This window comes from Pollachius pollachius (genome assembly GCF_949987615.1).
Source record: "Pollachius pollachius genome assembly, chromosome: 18".
Taxonomy (NCBI): Eukaryota; Metazoa; Chordata; class Actinopteri; order Gadiformes; family Gadidae; genus Pollachius; species Pollachius pollachius.
In genome coordinates, this window is record NC_136951.1 from 18641848 (window position 1) to 18656266 (window position 14419).

The 14419-nt window shown below is 46.4% G+C and overlaps 1 protein-coding gene across 2 annotated transcripts in view; it reads right to left on the minus strand.

The window, feature by feature from the left end:
• Positions 1 to 701: 701 nt before the first annotated feature.
• The window catches only part of ahcyl2b (adenosylhomocysteinase like 2b), a gene marked incomplete at its 3' end in the record, with an annotated part of 38105 nt that continues 24387 nt past the window's right edge, over positions 702 to 14419 (minus strand). The window contains exons 4-17 of one of the 2 annotated variants that reach the window (XM_079755808.1): positions 13882 to 13982; positions 13366 to 13468; positions 12829 to 12923; positions 12168 to 12274; positions 11737 to 11853; positions 10360 to 10423; positions 9301 to 9389; positions 8777 to 8847; positions 6925 to 7019; positions 6111 to 6209; positions 5246 to 5314; positions 4801 to 4879; positions 3760 to 3880; positions 702 to 3285 (exon numbers count right to left, since the gene is read on the minus strand). In XM_079755808.1, coding sequence (XP_079611934.1) covers positions 3279 to 3285; positions 3760 to 3880; positions 4801 to 4879; positions 5246 to 5314; positions 6111 to 6209; positions 6925 to 7019; positions 8777 to 8847; positions 9301 to 9389; positions 10360 to 10423; positions 11737 to 11853; positions 12168 to 12274; positions 12829 to 12923; positions 13366 to 13468; positions 13882 to 13982 — 1217 coding nt within the window. Of the gene's footprint in view, positions 3286 to 3755; positions 3881 to 4800; positions 4880 to 5245; positions 5315 to 6110; positions 6210 to 6924; positions 7020 to 8776; positions 8848 to 9300; positions 9390 to 10359; positions 10424 to 11736; positions 11854 to 12167; positions 12275 to 12828; positions 12924 to 13365; positions 13469 to 13881; positions 13983 to 14419 lie in introns of those variants that run through there. The other variant, XM_079755809.1, reaches the window with a different exon arrangement.

A 14419-nucleotide genomic window follows, 5' to 3' on the forward strand; every position in this document is an offset into this window, starting at 1 on the left:
ATAATAATCAAAGGCTTCTCAGTGTGTGCTTTGGGAACATGAATAATGTATTGAAAAGATGCATACCGTGACCGAAATGGTGTCAAGTAAAGGAATTGGGACAAGCATTAGCTTGTGTGTGTGTGTGTGTGTGTGTGTGTGTGTGTGTGTGTGTGTGTGTGTGTGTGTGTGTGTGTGTGTGTGTGTAAAGCTTACAACACCACTTAGTGCTACTTCACTTAGTCTAAATGATGTTTAATGTCTCCACAATAAATTGATTTACGGCCAAATAACTGGTCTCACATCCCTAGTTGGATTGCCATAGCTTCAGGGGTGTGTGTGTGTGTGTGGGGGGGGGGGGGGGGGGGGGGTTGATGAGGTCATTGTAGTGATGATATACACTGACAGCTGCATGTGAAGTCACACCTCTTCCACACACACACACACACTCACAGAGAAACACAATTTTAGGAGAATCAATCTCATTCCACTTAAATTTACAATTAAACTAATTGTATTATAAACATACGTATAGTTCGCTTGGATCATATTGGCATGTAGGAAAATGTAGAGCCTTCCACTTTCTACCTCCGACAGGAAAATTGACAGTGTTAACATTTGCCGCTATTATATGACGTCAACAAATCACACAGACAAGTTCAATTTTTACATTTTTATTCATTTTAGATTACAGAGTTTTTGTATTTTTTATTATTGCTCATCATCTAGATTGATCACTTGAAATATTTTAAATGTACGTTTTCTTGAGACAGCAAGTTTTTGGAGATTTCCTTCCAGTTTTGTAGCCTACTTTGGAGGATTTTCGACAAATAAATACAAGGTGATTCTGCTCTCATTCTTACACTTTACAGGTTGTGGTGTGTGTATATCTTATATATTTCTATATATATATAATATATTTCTATACACAATGCTGGTGTCTTTCCCCCTGGTTACACCCCCAATGGATCAATCAACCCCCCCGAACCTCACCCCAAAGGGTCTATAGGGTCCTCAGAGAACTGGCCACAAAGCAGGTGTTCCACAAAAACAAGAGACGTTAAGACTCACAACGGACTGACGGACAGACCAGCTCCCAGACAAAAAAAAAGAGACTATTTTTACTTGAACGAATGGTGAATTCTATAACCGTGAACGCAATCAGTCCATGATAAAAAAAACGGAAATATCAAAAAGGGAAATGGTCAATTATCAGATGAACTCTCGTTAAGAGATGGGGCTTAATGAGGAGCCTTGATGGGGAGAGTGTGATGGGCATATGAGGGGCGGTTCAACAGGAAGCTCGGAAATATGGGACACCTTATATGGCGTTAAGGGGGCAAGGCCTTGGTAAAAACGTGGTGTAAGGGAGTGCAAGGTCGCCTCTGTGCACTTTTTTTTCACAGTGTTGCATTTTCTGAAATTCCACTTAATTTCATGTCTCCTCTTTTTTTCTCGGATATCACATAAGAAAACTGGCGATACAGTAATGTGTGTAAAAGGGTCAGAAGATATTTCGTAGACTCCTGTAAACTTATTGAAATGATCGCTAACCATAACTGATTTATTTTTATCCATTTTTTTGGGGTTCACCTTTTGGTCTACGTTTGTTTGTACACGGTTATAGACAGGCGGTTTTCGGAAATAAAAACAGATTACCCAAACCTCAATATGCAAGTGAGCCGTGGACAAAGGCTTCGAAAAAAGACGTTAACACCGTTGATTATAATAGTCAAGAATTTATACTTAAATTCCCTCACTACAACCACACACACAAACTGACTTCATGTGGGATTGAAAAGATGACTTGGAATAGAGTTAACACCTGTATGAGTGTGTTTGTCATTTCATGGCCTCTATAACACCAAACCCCATGACCATAGCGGTACAAATACAAGTTTATCATCGTATAGTATATTGACGGCACTATACTCTTTTTAAACAAAGCCCTGCGAAAGGGTAGCAACTTTAAGTACCACACTGGCAGAAAATCTTGGTACAATTGTCATCAATCTCTCCTTCTTTCCCTCTCTTAATATTCTCTGTCACAGTATTGGAAATGAGTGTTACATTTATTACACATAGAATTATCATAGAACATTTAAATTGCTTATCTTTATAATGACATAGAAGTAGATTTTTTTTAAGGTAACAATATTGGATGACGAAAGGAAAAGCAAAACAAAAAGAAAAGATCTTAAAAGAAATCGTAATTTCTATATAAATATCTAAATATATACCCCATTGTAATGATCTTGCGTCCTGCATGCTTCTAATACAGTTTAATAATGCTTGGTAAGAAGGGAGAAAAGGTCCCTGTGTAAAAATAAAACAAAAAAACCCCCAAAAAATAATAATTTAAACGCTTAGTTGTAATCACTTCAACACTGGCATCAACTGAGCATTTGGGAAGCGGAGAAATTTAAATAACCAATCACAAAAGCCTTTGAGGTTGAGTGACAGATGAACGCAGGACCACCTGAATAACAAAAAGGGGTCAGCAATTTTCCAGTCATTCTGAATCGCTCTAAAAGCAAATGACAAGAGAACGCGTACAAAAAGAGAAATCAACCAAAATGACCAACAGTAAATCTCAATGAAATCATCAAATAAAAAAAGGACAGATATGATTGGACCCTGAGATCCCACATAAGCCCGCCCATTGAGTTAAGCCCCACCCCCTCCTTGTATCACAAGAGAATTCAAACAAAATCACGAGTACAAAATCAAGGTGAGAAAATAAACGTCAATAAACTGAAATCTCGAGAGGGTCTCCTCATCCTCCACAGAATATAAATCAACGTTTAAGCTTTTTTTTTCCTATTCATTGTCATTAAATTCATCCAACGAAACGATCTTAAAAATAAGGGGACAACGAGGGAGTATAGTATAAAGGGCTCACTAAGACTTGACACATGTATGTTGGAGATGTGAAGAGATTGAATAGACTGATCTGAGGGGTATGGTGTGGGTCGGAGCGGGGAGGGGGGCTAGTCGAGGGTGGTCTATCATCTGGAGCAGCTTTGACAAGGGTTCCTGTAATCGTCTAGTGTAAATAAATAGTATGACAGCGGAAAAGCGGTAAAATAATCCAGCCTCGTCCACCCTCCTCAGCTCATTACAAATCTGTCACGGTACCCCCCCCCCCCCCCACCCAAAGCACACACACACACACACACCTCCCCTTGTGTGTGTGTGTAAAGCTTTGTTCTCCTCCTCCTCTTTTCTCCTCCTCTCCTCCTCTGGCTCGGTGCGATTTGTCGAGTATCTGCGTTTCCTCCGTTCTGCGTCGCCGTCGTCTAATACCTGAGGAGGACGAATGAGTCAGTTAGCGGATAATTAAATGTCAGACGGGGGGGGGAGGGGGGTTGCCCTCTGAGGGTTAATGGGACAACAGCTTAACGATGAACACAGTTGTCCAAATTCAACTTTAAATAGAGCAAACATTTCCACATCCAGTGTGTCCCAGAACTTGAAAAGCAGATTAGTAAAGTCTCTTTACATTTCTTTTTAATGAATGATAATATGGTAAAAAAGTTCACGACAAGGCGGTATTCCTCTGCTATGAAAGACCCGAATTAAAACAACACACATTTTTACAACCGTCCCGCTTCCCAAAGGCTAATTCAAGCGCAGGGCACGGCGCCACTGAAAGACGTGAACGCGTCCTGTTTCTCTATCGTTTGTGTTTTCTTGTGTTGCGCGTGGACAGGATGAGAGCGGGCTTCACTCAGGCAGATGTGCTGTCTCTGAGCAGCTGTGGGTGCAGAGCGTCATCACCTGTAGTAGTTTGGTTTGAAGGGCCCGTTCTTGTTCAGGCCCAGGTACTTAGCCTGCTCGTCACTCAGCTCCGTCAGATGGGCGTCGAAGGTGGGGAGGTGAAGGCTTGCCACGTACTCATCTGGACGGGGGGGTAGGAGAGGAGAGAAGGAGGCAAGGAATGAGGACAGGAAGGTAGCAGGGAATAACTGCAGGAACGACGATAAGAACGATCAAGCAAAAAAAAGTAACCAAGAACAAACAAAGAGAATGAATAAACGATTGCTCTATTATGTGGCTATGAGCCGGCAGGAATCCATTCCTTATTGCATCAGCTGAAGCAGTCTCGACCAAATTCAATAGTCTCTCACGGCGGTGTCTGGAATGTGGCTTGTGAGAGCAGGCATTGTTTATTTTGCATCTCTTCACTCCTCATGCCTCTCAACTTAAGACAATTGTATTTATATAGCCCTTAATCACAGTTAGTCTCAAAGGGCTTGAGACTGTGGCAATCATCGTCATCTCCTCTTCGTTTGAAACCTTCAACCTGATCATCATCAAATGATTTTAACATCTTCCGCTGTTGCACAATTCTTCCTCTCCTTCCTTCCCACTCGGTCCTGGCCCTGCAAACCGCTGCCGCAGACAGCAACAGTCTTTGACAAGGTGACCTACTTTTGACTGTCTCCCTCTGTCTCTCCCTCTGTCTCTCCCCCTGTTCCTCTCCGTCTCTCTCCCCCGCTCTTGTATCCTCGCCCGCTGTGTTTCCCCCCCCCCCCCCCCCCTCGAGGAGGGGCGACTGACAAACAAAGTGACCGCCAGACTACCGGTAATGTGGAAGTAAACACAAGCCACGGTTCAGAACAGGTTCATTTCAGATGGGTTGGATGTATTATAGATGATGGCCCAAAATAGAGAACTGCATGAGTCTGTGGCGCTGTGACTGAACGCATCGAGGGAGGGAGGGTGGGAGAGAGGGAGGGAGGGAGAGAGGGAGGGCATCTCTAAAGGGTTGGTTTAACCAGTAAGGAAGTGAGCACTGAGAATAGGAAGTTATCTTACCCATCTTCTTGGGGAGTAGGTACACATCCTGTTTGTAGCGACCCTCAGGAGCGTTGTACAGCTCTATCAGAGCCAGGGCCTGAGAGACAGACAGGCAGACAGACAGACAGACAGGCAGGCAGTTAGACAGTGAGAGAGACAGACACACGGACAGAGACAGATATAGGGACAGAGTTCAACAAAATAACTATCTTGGTTCGAGTGCAGGCACGGCATTACTCAAATGCCATGACTGTACAAACATTAAATCTCATTGAAAGAAAGACATTTGACCCAGAGGACAATTAAATGCAATCAGCCAATGCTCTACACTTACAGATATCAAATCAAATGTTTGTATTGAATTAGAAAAATAAACAGACGGATGATGTTTGACTGTCAGAGCAGGTGATTGGATCAAAGCACACAGCACGCCGCTGGCACCCATCACTGATTGGCTGTTTACCTGGGTGGTGGCGGTGATGGACAGCACAAAGGTGGGAACGGTGGAACAGCTGAGGTTCAGCAGGCGGCCCTGAAGAGGACAAAGGGGGAAAGGGGAGATTACCGCCAAGACACACACACACACACACACACACACACACACACCTCATCTGATCCCAAATGAGCAGAGATGTAAACACACTGTATGTATAGAGGTGTATCGGTGTGTGTAGGTGTGGAGATACTGGGAAGCCAATAGTCAACTGGTTATGTGGTGGTGCATTGCAGTGGAGTGAATTGGGCCAGAGCAAACATTCCCCGTAGTTAGTATGTGAAGCAGAAACCGGCTGCGGATAAAGGTGTGGGGTGGGTGGGAGAGGGAGTCGTGAGAATAAACAACAATAACCGGTTGTGTGCTTGTCACCACAGGAACAATGCAGAACAGATTATTTCTACTTCCTCTTAATGTACACACACACACACACACACACACACCTCATTTCTGTAGTATTTCATTGTTATTTATGTTAACATTATGAGGAACCACTAACATCATGATCGACGTGGAGTGGGACTGTGTGAGTGAGTGTGACTGAGTGAGTGAGTGAGTGAGACTGTGTGAGTGAGACTGTTTGAGTGAGTGAGTGAGTGTGACTGAGTGAGTGAGACTGTGTGAGTGAGAGAGTGTGACTGAGTGAGTGAGACTGTGTGAGTGAGTGAGTGAGTGAGTGAGTGAGAGAGTGAGAGAGTGTGACTGTGAGAGTGAGTGAGACTGAGTGAGACAGTGAGTGAGTGAGTGAGTGAGTGAGACAGTGAGTGAGTGCGTGAGTGAGTGAGTGAGTGAGTGAGTGAGTGAGTGAGTGAGTGAGCGAGTGAGCGAGCGTTACCTCTGCCAGCAGGACTATCCTCTTGCCGTCGGGCCAGATGACGTGGTCCACCTGGGAGCGCACTCGCTCCCAGGTGAGCTCAGGTGTCCGCAGGCTCGCCTGGAAACACATCATCATCATCATCATCATCACCAACAATGCTGATTGTTTGTTTTGTTGTGTACTACCGTTTTGTTGAGTACTACATTTGTACGTGCTAAATGGCCAAAGTATCGCTGGTAATGATCGTCTCTGTTGAAACCATCTTACAGCTGTTTCAAGTTTAGGCCTCACTGCGTTGGCTGTGTTGGTTGAATAAACTAGCTGGTAGTACCAGTACTAGTACTAGTTGGGGAAAACGGACTATGGCCGGCGTTATTTTGACGCTAAACCGAGCCGTAGTCCGTGACGTCGGCCATTCTTTGTTTGCAAACAGTGGAGAGCTCTCCAGTCACCGTGACAACGGCCGACCAGCCTCCACAACCCCAAGGTTACGATCCGGCTGTCCGTCAAAGCTGTCGGCGGTCACCATGGGAACGCGTTGGCCCGCACGTGCTTTCTCGCTCACGCGCACACACACACGCACACGCACGCACACACACACACACACACAAGCTGGCGAAGGAATGCAGCACTGGTGTGAGGAGGAACTCTCACACACACACACAAGCTGGCGAAGGAATGCAGCACTGGTGTGAGGAGGAACTCTCTCTCTCACACAAACACACACACACACACACACACACACACACACACACACACACACACACACACACACACACACACACACACACACACACACACACACTACTGTATATGAAGGAGAGGGACTGACCACATCGATCTCGGTGTTGGAGTGGCCCATGTTGCAGACGATGCAGCCGTTCTTCATGCGGTCCAGATACTCCCTGACCACCACGTTCTTGTTCCCTGCAGAAGAAGAACGTCACAGGCCGGTGAACTGATGCACAATTAGAGATGCATCGCCACGCACCAACGACCGTCTCTGAGTCACCACTACCCAGAAGAGTGACCGATCACTCACACTAGAAACTGGGGGGGGGGGAAACTTGAGGAAAAACTGTCAACCAAGTTTCAGAACAGCCCTTTCGTTCCCTAAATAGTATTTTAATCACTTTGCTGAACTAGGGGTTAATTCATTTGATCTGAGGGAGTGTTACTTATCTTAACCAGAGGGGGGGGGCTGCCAAAGAAGTTTGGGAACTAATGAGCTAAAGAATGAAGAAAGGAAAAAGTTGAAAGGAAGAAATGAAGAATAGTGATGGATGGGGGAGGGGTTGGGGTCATTCAATTAAACAACATTAATACGACAGGATAATACGCGGTATTAACATCTACACCCAGCTGGGATTAAACTAATCCAACAGAACAGCATCCAGGCCGGTTTATTAGTAAGTCTCCGTGGGAAACAGAAACTACTTACACTAATGTACTTTTTAAACGGGACGCAGCAAGAAACTTACTTAAGGAAGATTGAACAATCTTCTGACATGGGCTTATATAAAACGTATACATTATCACCCAGGCCAATTACAATAAAGCTACGCAGTTTAATTTGAAGTATTCGGAAATATTAAGCAAATATTGATTCAAAAACAAACTAAAACTGACAAACATGTCTGGGCTCAGCTGTTGGATGTCATTCACCACGACTCTATTTAATGAGCGCGAGTTCCACCACAATACAATCTACTTAATGACCTGGGTGCCTCTCTAATCACTCGTTTGAAAAGGAGAATAACACATTCAACTAATGAGTCGTTTGACTCCCACTCTGATGCACTTGTTTAAACCCTGCCTAATGAGGTGACTTTGAAAACCTCTGCGTTGGCTTTCATTAAATTCCTCTACAAGACACGGATATTAAATACATCTAATAAAAGATCAAGTCCCTCCGGTGTGACTCAACTGGGCGCATACTCGTATTTAATAGCAGATAACTCGCCGCGCATGCAGTAGTATTCGATGCGTGAAGTGTGAACGGCCACCATCGCAGCTACGTTAGCATATGCCAATACACTAGCTCAAGCTCCGGTAGCGTTAGCGGCTCATGCAGCACATAGCTCCGCCCCCCTTTCCGAGGGGACCTTGTGGGCTGTTGAAGTGGTGAGTACTGGGAGACAGAGAGCCTCTGTCCGTATGAGGGGCTCTGGGCTTGGGGACGTGTCCCACGGTGCTCCGCTACGGAGCTGGATTAATGGACGGCTAGGGGCCCGCCGCGGACGCACTGCCTGGGCCGGGCCCGGCCGTGGACGGGCGATTAACACCCGCGCTGGGTCCTGGCGGAGGACCGCTGTGAAGCATCTGCTGCCCCATTAACTGGAAGCTCGGATCAGGGTTTTATGGTTTTTAAAGTACCCCCCCCCACCCCCCACACACACACACACACACACACACACACACACACACACACACACACACACAGAGACATCATTGAAGCGCTGTTGGATGCATTAGTCACAAAACTAAGCTTTTTGGTAAAAGACAGTGGCGGAGACATTCGTCGATATAAAGACCTCGTATATTTTTTCTTAGAGCTGAGCAAGATAGTGAGGGAGAGAGGGACAAAGAGGGTGAGGGAGGGGTTGAAGAGGGAGAGAGAAGAGCGACAGACAGACAGACAGACAGACAGACAGACAGACAGACAGACGTGAGAGTTTGCTCACCTGTGCAGGTGATGACGATGTCCACCTGTCGGATGACCTCGTTCAGCTTCACCAGCCTGAACCCGTCCATGCTGGGAGGAGGAGGAGGAGGAGGAGGAGGAGGAGGAGGAGGAGGAGATGAAACAAGGAAGACATGTTTGATCCAGATGGTTCTTTCATTCTGCTATGACACACCATGAACTAACTTTTCGATGCCTTTGTATTGCTGCTGTAGTGATGTTTTATATCTAATGCAACAGTCTCAACAGTCAAATCGATTTTAACACGGGGGCGGATTCATGAGCAAACAAACACAGTTATATTGATAATATAACAACACACGGTTCAAACGCTTCAAATGACCTTGAACGGGTAGAACGCGACCAAAGCCCGGCACTTTGCAACGAGACCGAACGGCATGTTCTCACAGGCGGTGCTGTTCCGCCGTTTGAGTCAGTAACAGGCTGCGTACACAGAGCACCAGACAGCAGTACTGGGGACACACGGGGGACAGACTGCGGACAAACGGGGGTGGGTTCTCCTACCAGGCCTGTAGGGCGCAGATGGGGTCGATCTCCGTCACGTACACGATGGACCCCATGGCCTTCAGGGCAGCGCAGCACCCCTTCCCCACCTGCGGACCACATGGCAAATGGTAAATGGCTTTTATCCAAAGCGCTTTACAATATGGCCTCACATTCACCCATTCATGCACACATCGACGGCCCGAGTGAGGGGGAGGCGTCTCGGCACTGAGCTAGGAGGAGCCGGGGATCGAACTAGCAACCTTGCGGTTACCGGCCGAGCCGCTCCGCCTGCCAAGCTACTGCTGCCGGACTCCGACGCGTCGGGAGACGCGCGGCCACAGATCAGCCCCTCCTGGGGAAGGCCTCCTCCTCAAGAGCAGAGGACTTCAGTGGCTGCTGCTGTCAGCCTGGTTTATGACGGGCTGTAAGCAGCTGGGGTTAAATGGGCCTTCGGCGTGTTTGTTTCCGCTGTTGTGTGGCCGCAAAGTAATCTCCACCAGGGGATCAATAAAGTTGAGCTACGCATCCGTCATACACCACATCCTCTCGCCCGCGAGCTTGCAGGCAGCTCTGGTTTAACGTGCGCTGTGGTCTTGAGCGTTCAAGGCTTGTTTTATGTGCAGCGCGTTGGACTAGAGTTGGGGTTCTGCAGTGGCAGGGTTTATAATAGTTTATGGGCTCTATATTTCAAGGATGCAAATGATCAACGAATGCTTTATACATAACACTGGCACATTGAATCGTATGTTATACGAATAGACTGTTTCCACGAAAAACACAACTGTAGGGGACCGGCAAACAAAACTAATGTTTTATAATGAAGATAAAATACACCTAAACTATTCATATTTCACAGATCTAGGCTCTTTATTGTATGTACTATGTAGTGTATGCTAATGGTTCTACAGGGCCCTCTAGTGGTAAGTATGAATGAACACACCGACATTCCTAGATATCAAATAACAATAAAATACATTGGAATACAATTATACCTATATTCATAATCCTACAACAATACACATAGTGTATTGTTAGATACAAGCAGAGGTTTATTACAGTGTTATGAATGGATCTTACCTCTCCGTATCCACACACCACCACCTGTTTGCCTCCGAACATGACGTCAGTGGTCCTCTTCAGCCTGGGGATCAACACAACGGTGTTACACTCCAGACAACGGCGTTACACTGCAGACAACGGTGTTACACTCCTGACAACGGCGTTACATTGCAGACAACTGTGTTACACTCCAGACAACGGCGTTACACTGCAGACAACGGCGTTACACTCCTGACAACGGTGTTACACTGCAGACAACGGTGTTACACTCCTGACAACGGCGTTACATTGCAGACAACGGCGTTACACTGCAGACAACGGCGTTACACTGCAGACAACGGTGTTACACTCCTGACAACGGCGTTACATTGCAGACAACGGCGTTACACTGCAGACAACGGCGTTACACTGCAGACAACGGCGTTACACTGCAGACAACGGCGTTACACTGCAGACAACGGCGTTACACTGCGCCTCACTGTACAGTATTGCAGCGGTGTGTTGCATTACAACACACCATTTTACTACTACAACACCAGTGTGTTTTACTACAGTACTGCACCACGTAAACACCAGTGTGTTTTACTACAGTACTGCACCACGTAAACACCAGTGTGTTTTACTACAGTACTGCAGTACAGCATGAATAACAGTGTGTTTTTCTACAGTACAGCACACCGTAAACACCAGTATGTTTCACTACAGTACTGCAGTACAGTACACCATCAACCCGTTCAACACCAGTGTGTTTTACTACAATACTGCAGTACACTGTCAACACCATTGTGTTTTACTACAGTACTGCAGTACAGTACACCATCAACCCCAGCGTGTTTTACTACAGTACTGCACCACGTAAACACCATTCTGTTTTACTCTTCAGCCATTGAGCCTCGCTTTGATCCAAAGCAATCACCAGAGGCTTCAGGTCCAGATAGGTAAGTGGGGAGGGGTTGAGAGCATTTCCAAGGATGCATCGAGCACAGGAGGAACGTGAATCACCCTCGACCACATGACTACCCTGCCATAGTAATGGCCCTTATAACAAGGGAAAGTGTCTGTATCACCTTGACTCATGAAATGGACATTAGGTTCATTCCAATGTCAGTCCTACCCGGTTCGTTGTGTGTCTATCACATACTCCTTGTGTGTCATCATAGTTTTCTGAAGATTAAAACATTTGGTTCAGTCCTTATTTTCCTTATATATATATCTTTAAGTCTTTCCATCTCCTTGTTTTGCTGTAACTTTTTTGCTTTTTTGTTATTAATTCGATGACTGCTGCTTATTGTTTAAATAAATGGTCAAACTTGGAAACCTGTTTTACAATGAATGAAATGAATAGGAACTGCCGTGGCAGCGGTTTACAGGGGGGGGGGGTCTAAACGTGCGTACCCATCCAGGATGGACTCTCTGCAGCAGTAGAGGTTGTCAAACTTCTGCTTGGTGACCGAGTCGTTGACATTCATGGCTGGAACGCACAGCTTCCCCGCCTTAGAAAGCTGGTACAACCTGGAGACAACACACAAACACACACACACACAGACCTTGTTGATTAATGTCTTTAGCAATAATTAATAACTAACAGTGAGTGAATTTATTTAATAGATGCATAAACATGCAGTAACAGTTTCTTCACCACTAGAGGGCAACCTTTACTCATAAGATAAAGCCTATGGCCAGTGCTGTGTGTGTGTGTGTGTGTGTGTGTGTGTGTGTGTGTGTGTGTGTGTGTGTGTGTGTGTGTGTGTGTGTGTGTGTGTGTGTGTGTGTGTGTGTGTGTGTGTGTGTGTGTGTGTGTGTGTGTGTGTGTGTGTGTTACACACCTGTGAACCCCAGTCACACTCTCCTCTACAATGCCCTTGATCTTCTTGAACATGTTAGGGTACTTCTTGTAGATCCAGTGGGTCAGGTCTCCTCCGTCATCCAGGATCTGACATCAGGTGTCGGAAACAAAAGGATAAACGGCGCCGTGCTATTCAAACTGGGTGTTCAAATGTTGAACTGCTTTTGGCGAATATACACCAAAATATATATCTAGAGTAACTGTAAACTATACATTGGAATCTTCCTTTTTATACAAGTAAAATAAAGACAGATTTTTGATTCTATAAATACCACATCTACGTTATTATTAATACTGTCTAAACTGTCTTAACAGACTGTCTTAACAGTCTAAAGTCTGTCATTGTGTGAATGCATCATTATCAATGCTAAATACTGTTACCGTGGCAATGCTGACACTGTAAACCAGACTTAATGAACAACCCCGTGTTACTGCGTGAACGTGATGCGTTGCAGAAACAATGTATGCATAGATTTGCTACATAGCTTCTCAAAACATTAATTTACAGGGGGTGGCGACCTGCCAGTCACTGTTTAAAGCCGTTAATATATATATATATACAGCCTACACTGCGGTTACTGTAATACCCAGTGTCACCACTAGGGGCAGAGCTTCGAGTCATGCAGCTTTAGAGGCTCTACCATGTTTGGCTGCCAGCCCTCCAGGTTGACACAGCGATCGATGCACCACCAGAAATCATCCTCCGATTCGCCCTTCCAGGCAAACACACTGAACCCTATGGAGAGAGCGAGAGAGGGAGAGTGAGCAAGAGAGCCAGAGAACGAGAGAGAGAGAGAGCGAGCAAGAGAGAGAGAGAGAGACAGAGAGCGAGAGCAAGAGACAGCGTGCAAGAGAGAGAGAGAGAGAGCGAGAGAGCGAGAGAGCCAGAGCGAGAGCGAGAGCGAGAGCGAGAGAGCCAGAGAGCCAGAGAGCCAGAGAGCGAGAGCGACAGAGAGCGAGAGCGAGAGAGAGCGAGCAAGAGAGAGAGAGAGAGCGAGAGAGCGAGAGCGACAGAGAGCGAGAGCGATAGAGAGCGAGCAAGAGAGAGACAGAGAGACAGAGAGAAAGTCACCACAGTTACCAGCATCTGGTTATGATTAACCCCTCATTGTACCATGTTCACCGAGGTGTTAAAGATATGGAGTCCTAAAAACAACATGTCCTTTTTATACACATACCTCCCTCGGCCAACGCAGCTGCCACCTCGTTCTGGGTGGAGTAGATGTTGCAGGCCGCCCACCTGCACTGAGCCCCCAGAGCTGCCAGGGTCTCCATCAGCACCTGGGAGAGGGAGGCAGAGGTGAGGAAAGGGGGGAGTCAGGGGTGAGGGCAAGATCGAGAGAGGAGAGAGAGGGATGTGTAAGCACTAGCGTTTATGGCTGTATCAGTGCATAAGTTTGCGTAAGTTAGTATCAGTGAATAAGTGTGCGTGTGTGTCAAAGTTTGTGTGTGTGTGTGTCAGCGTGTCAAAGTGTGTGTGTGTGTGTGTCAAAGTGTGTGTGTGACGTGAGTCAAAGTGTTTGAGTGTGTGTGTGTGAGTCAAAGCGTTTGTGTGTGTGTGTGTCAAAGTGTTTGTGTGTGTGTGTGTCAAAGTGTGTGTGTGTGTGTGTGTCTGTGTGTGCGTGTGTCAAAGTCGTGTGTCAATGTGTACACCACAAGCTGTGTGTGCGCTGCTGTGTGTGTGCACCACTCACGGCGGTCTGTGCGGTGATGTGGGTGCAGCCCACCACCTTGGCCCCGGCCAGAGGCTTCTCCCCCTGGGCTCGCTTCCTCAAAGCCATCAGGGCCGGCATCTCTGGAGACACACACACACACACACACACACTTTAGAAACACAGCAGATAGCGGTGGTTCAGTGAGGTGACACGCTTATTATCTGACCCACGGGTGTGTGTTTATGACTGTGCAGCCTCCAGGGTCAAGCTGGGGTTGTGTGTGTGTGTGTGTGTGTGTGTGTGTGTGTGTGTGTGTGTGTGTGTGTGTGTGTGTGTGTGTGTGTGTGTGTGTGTGTGTGTGTGTGTGTGTGTGTGTTCTCTTCCTCTCTCCCCCTCAGACAGATGCATTAAAACAGCTGATAGTGCTGATCAGCGTCTTAAACCGTCAGCTATACAAAGACAGACAGACAGACAGACAGACAGACAGATGCAACAATAATAATTACAATGTTGAGGAACATGAGCCAGCTTGCTCTTACTCTGCACACGTCGTCACTTTGCCATAGCTATTAAAACT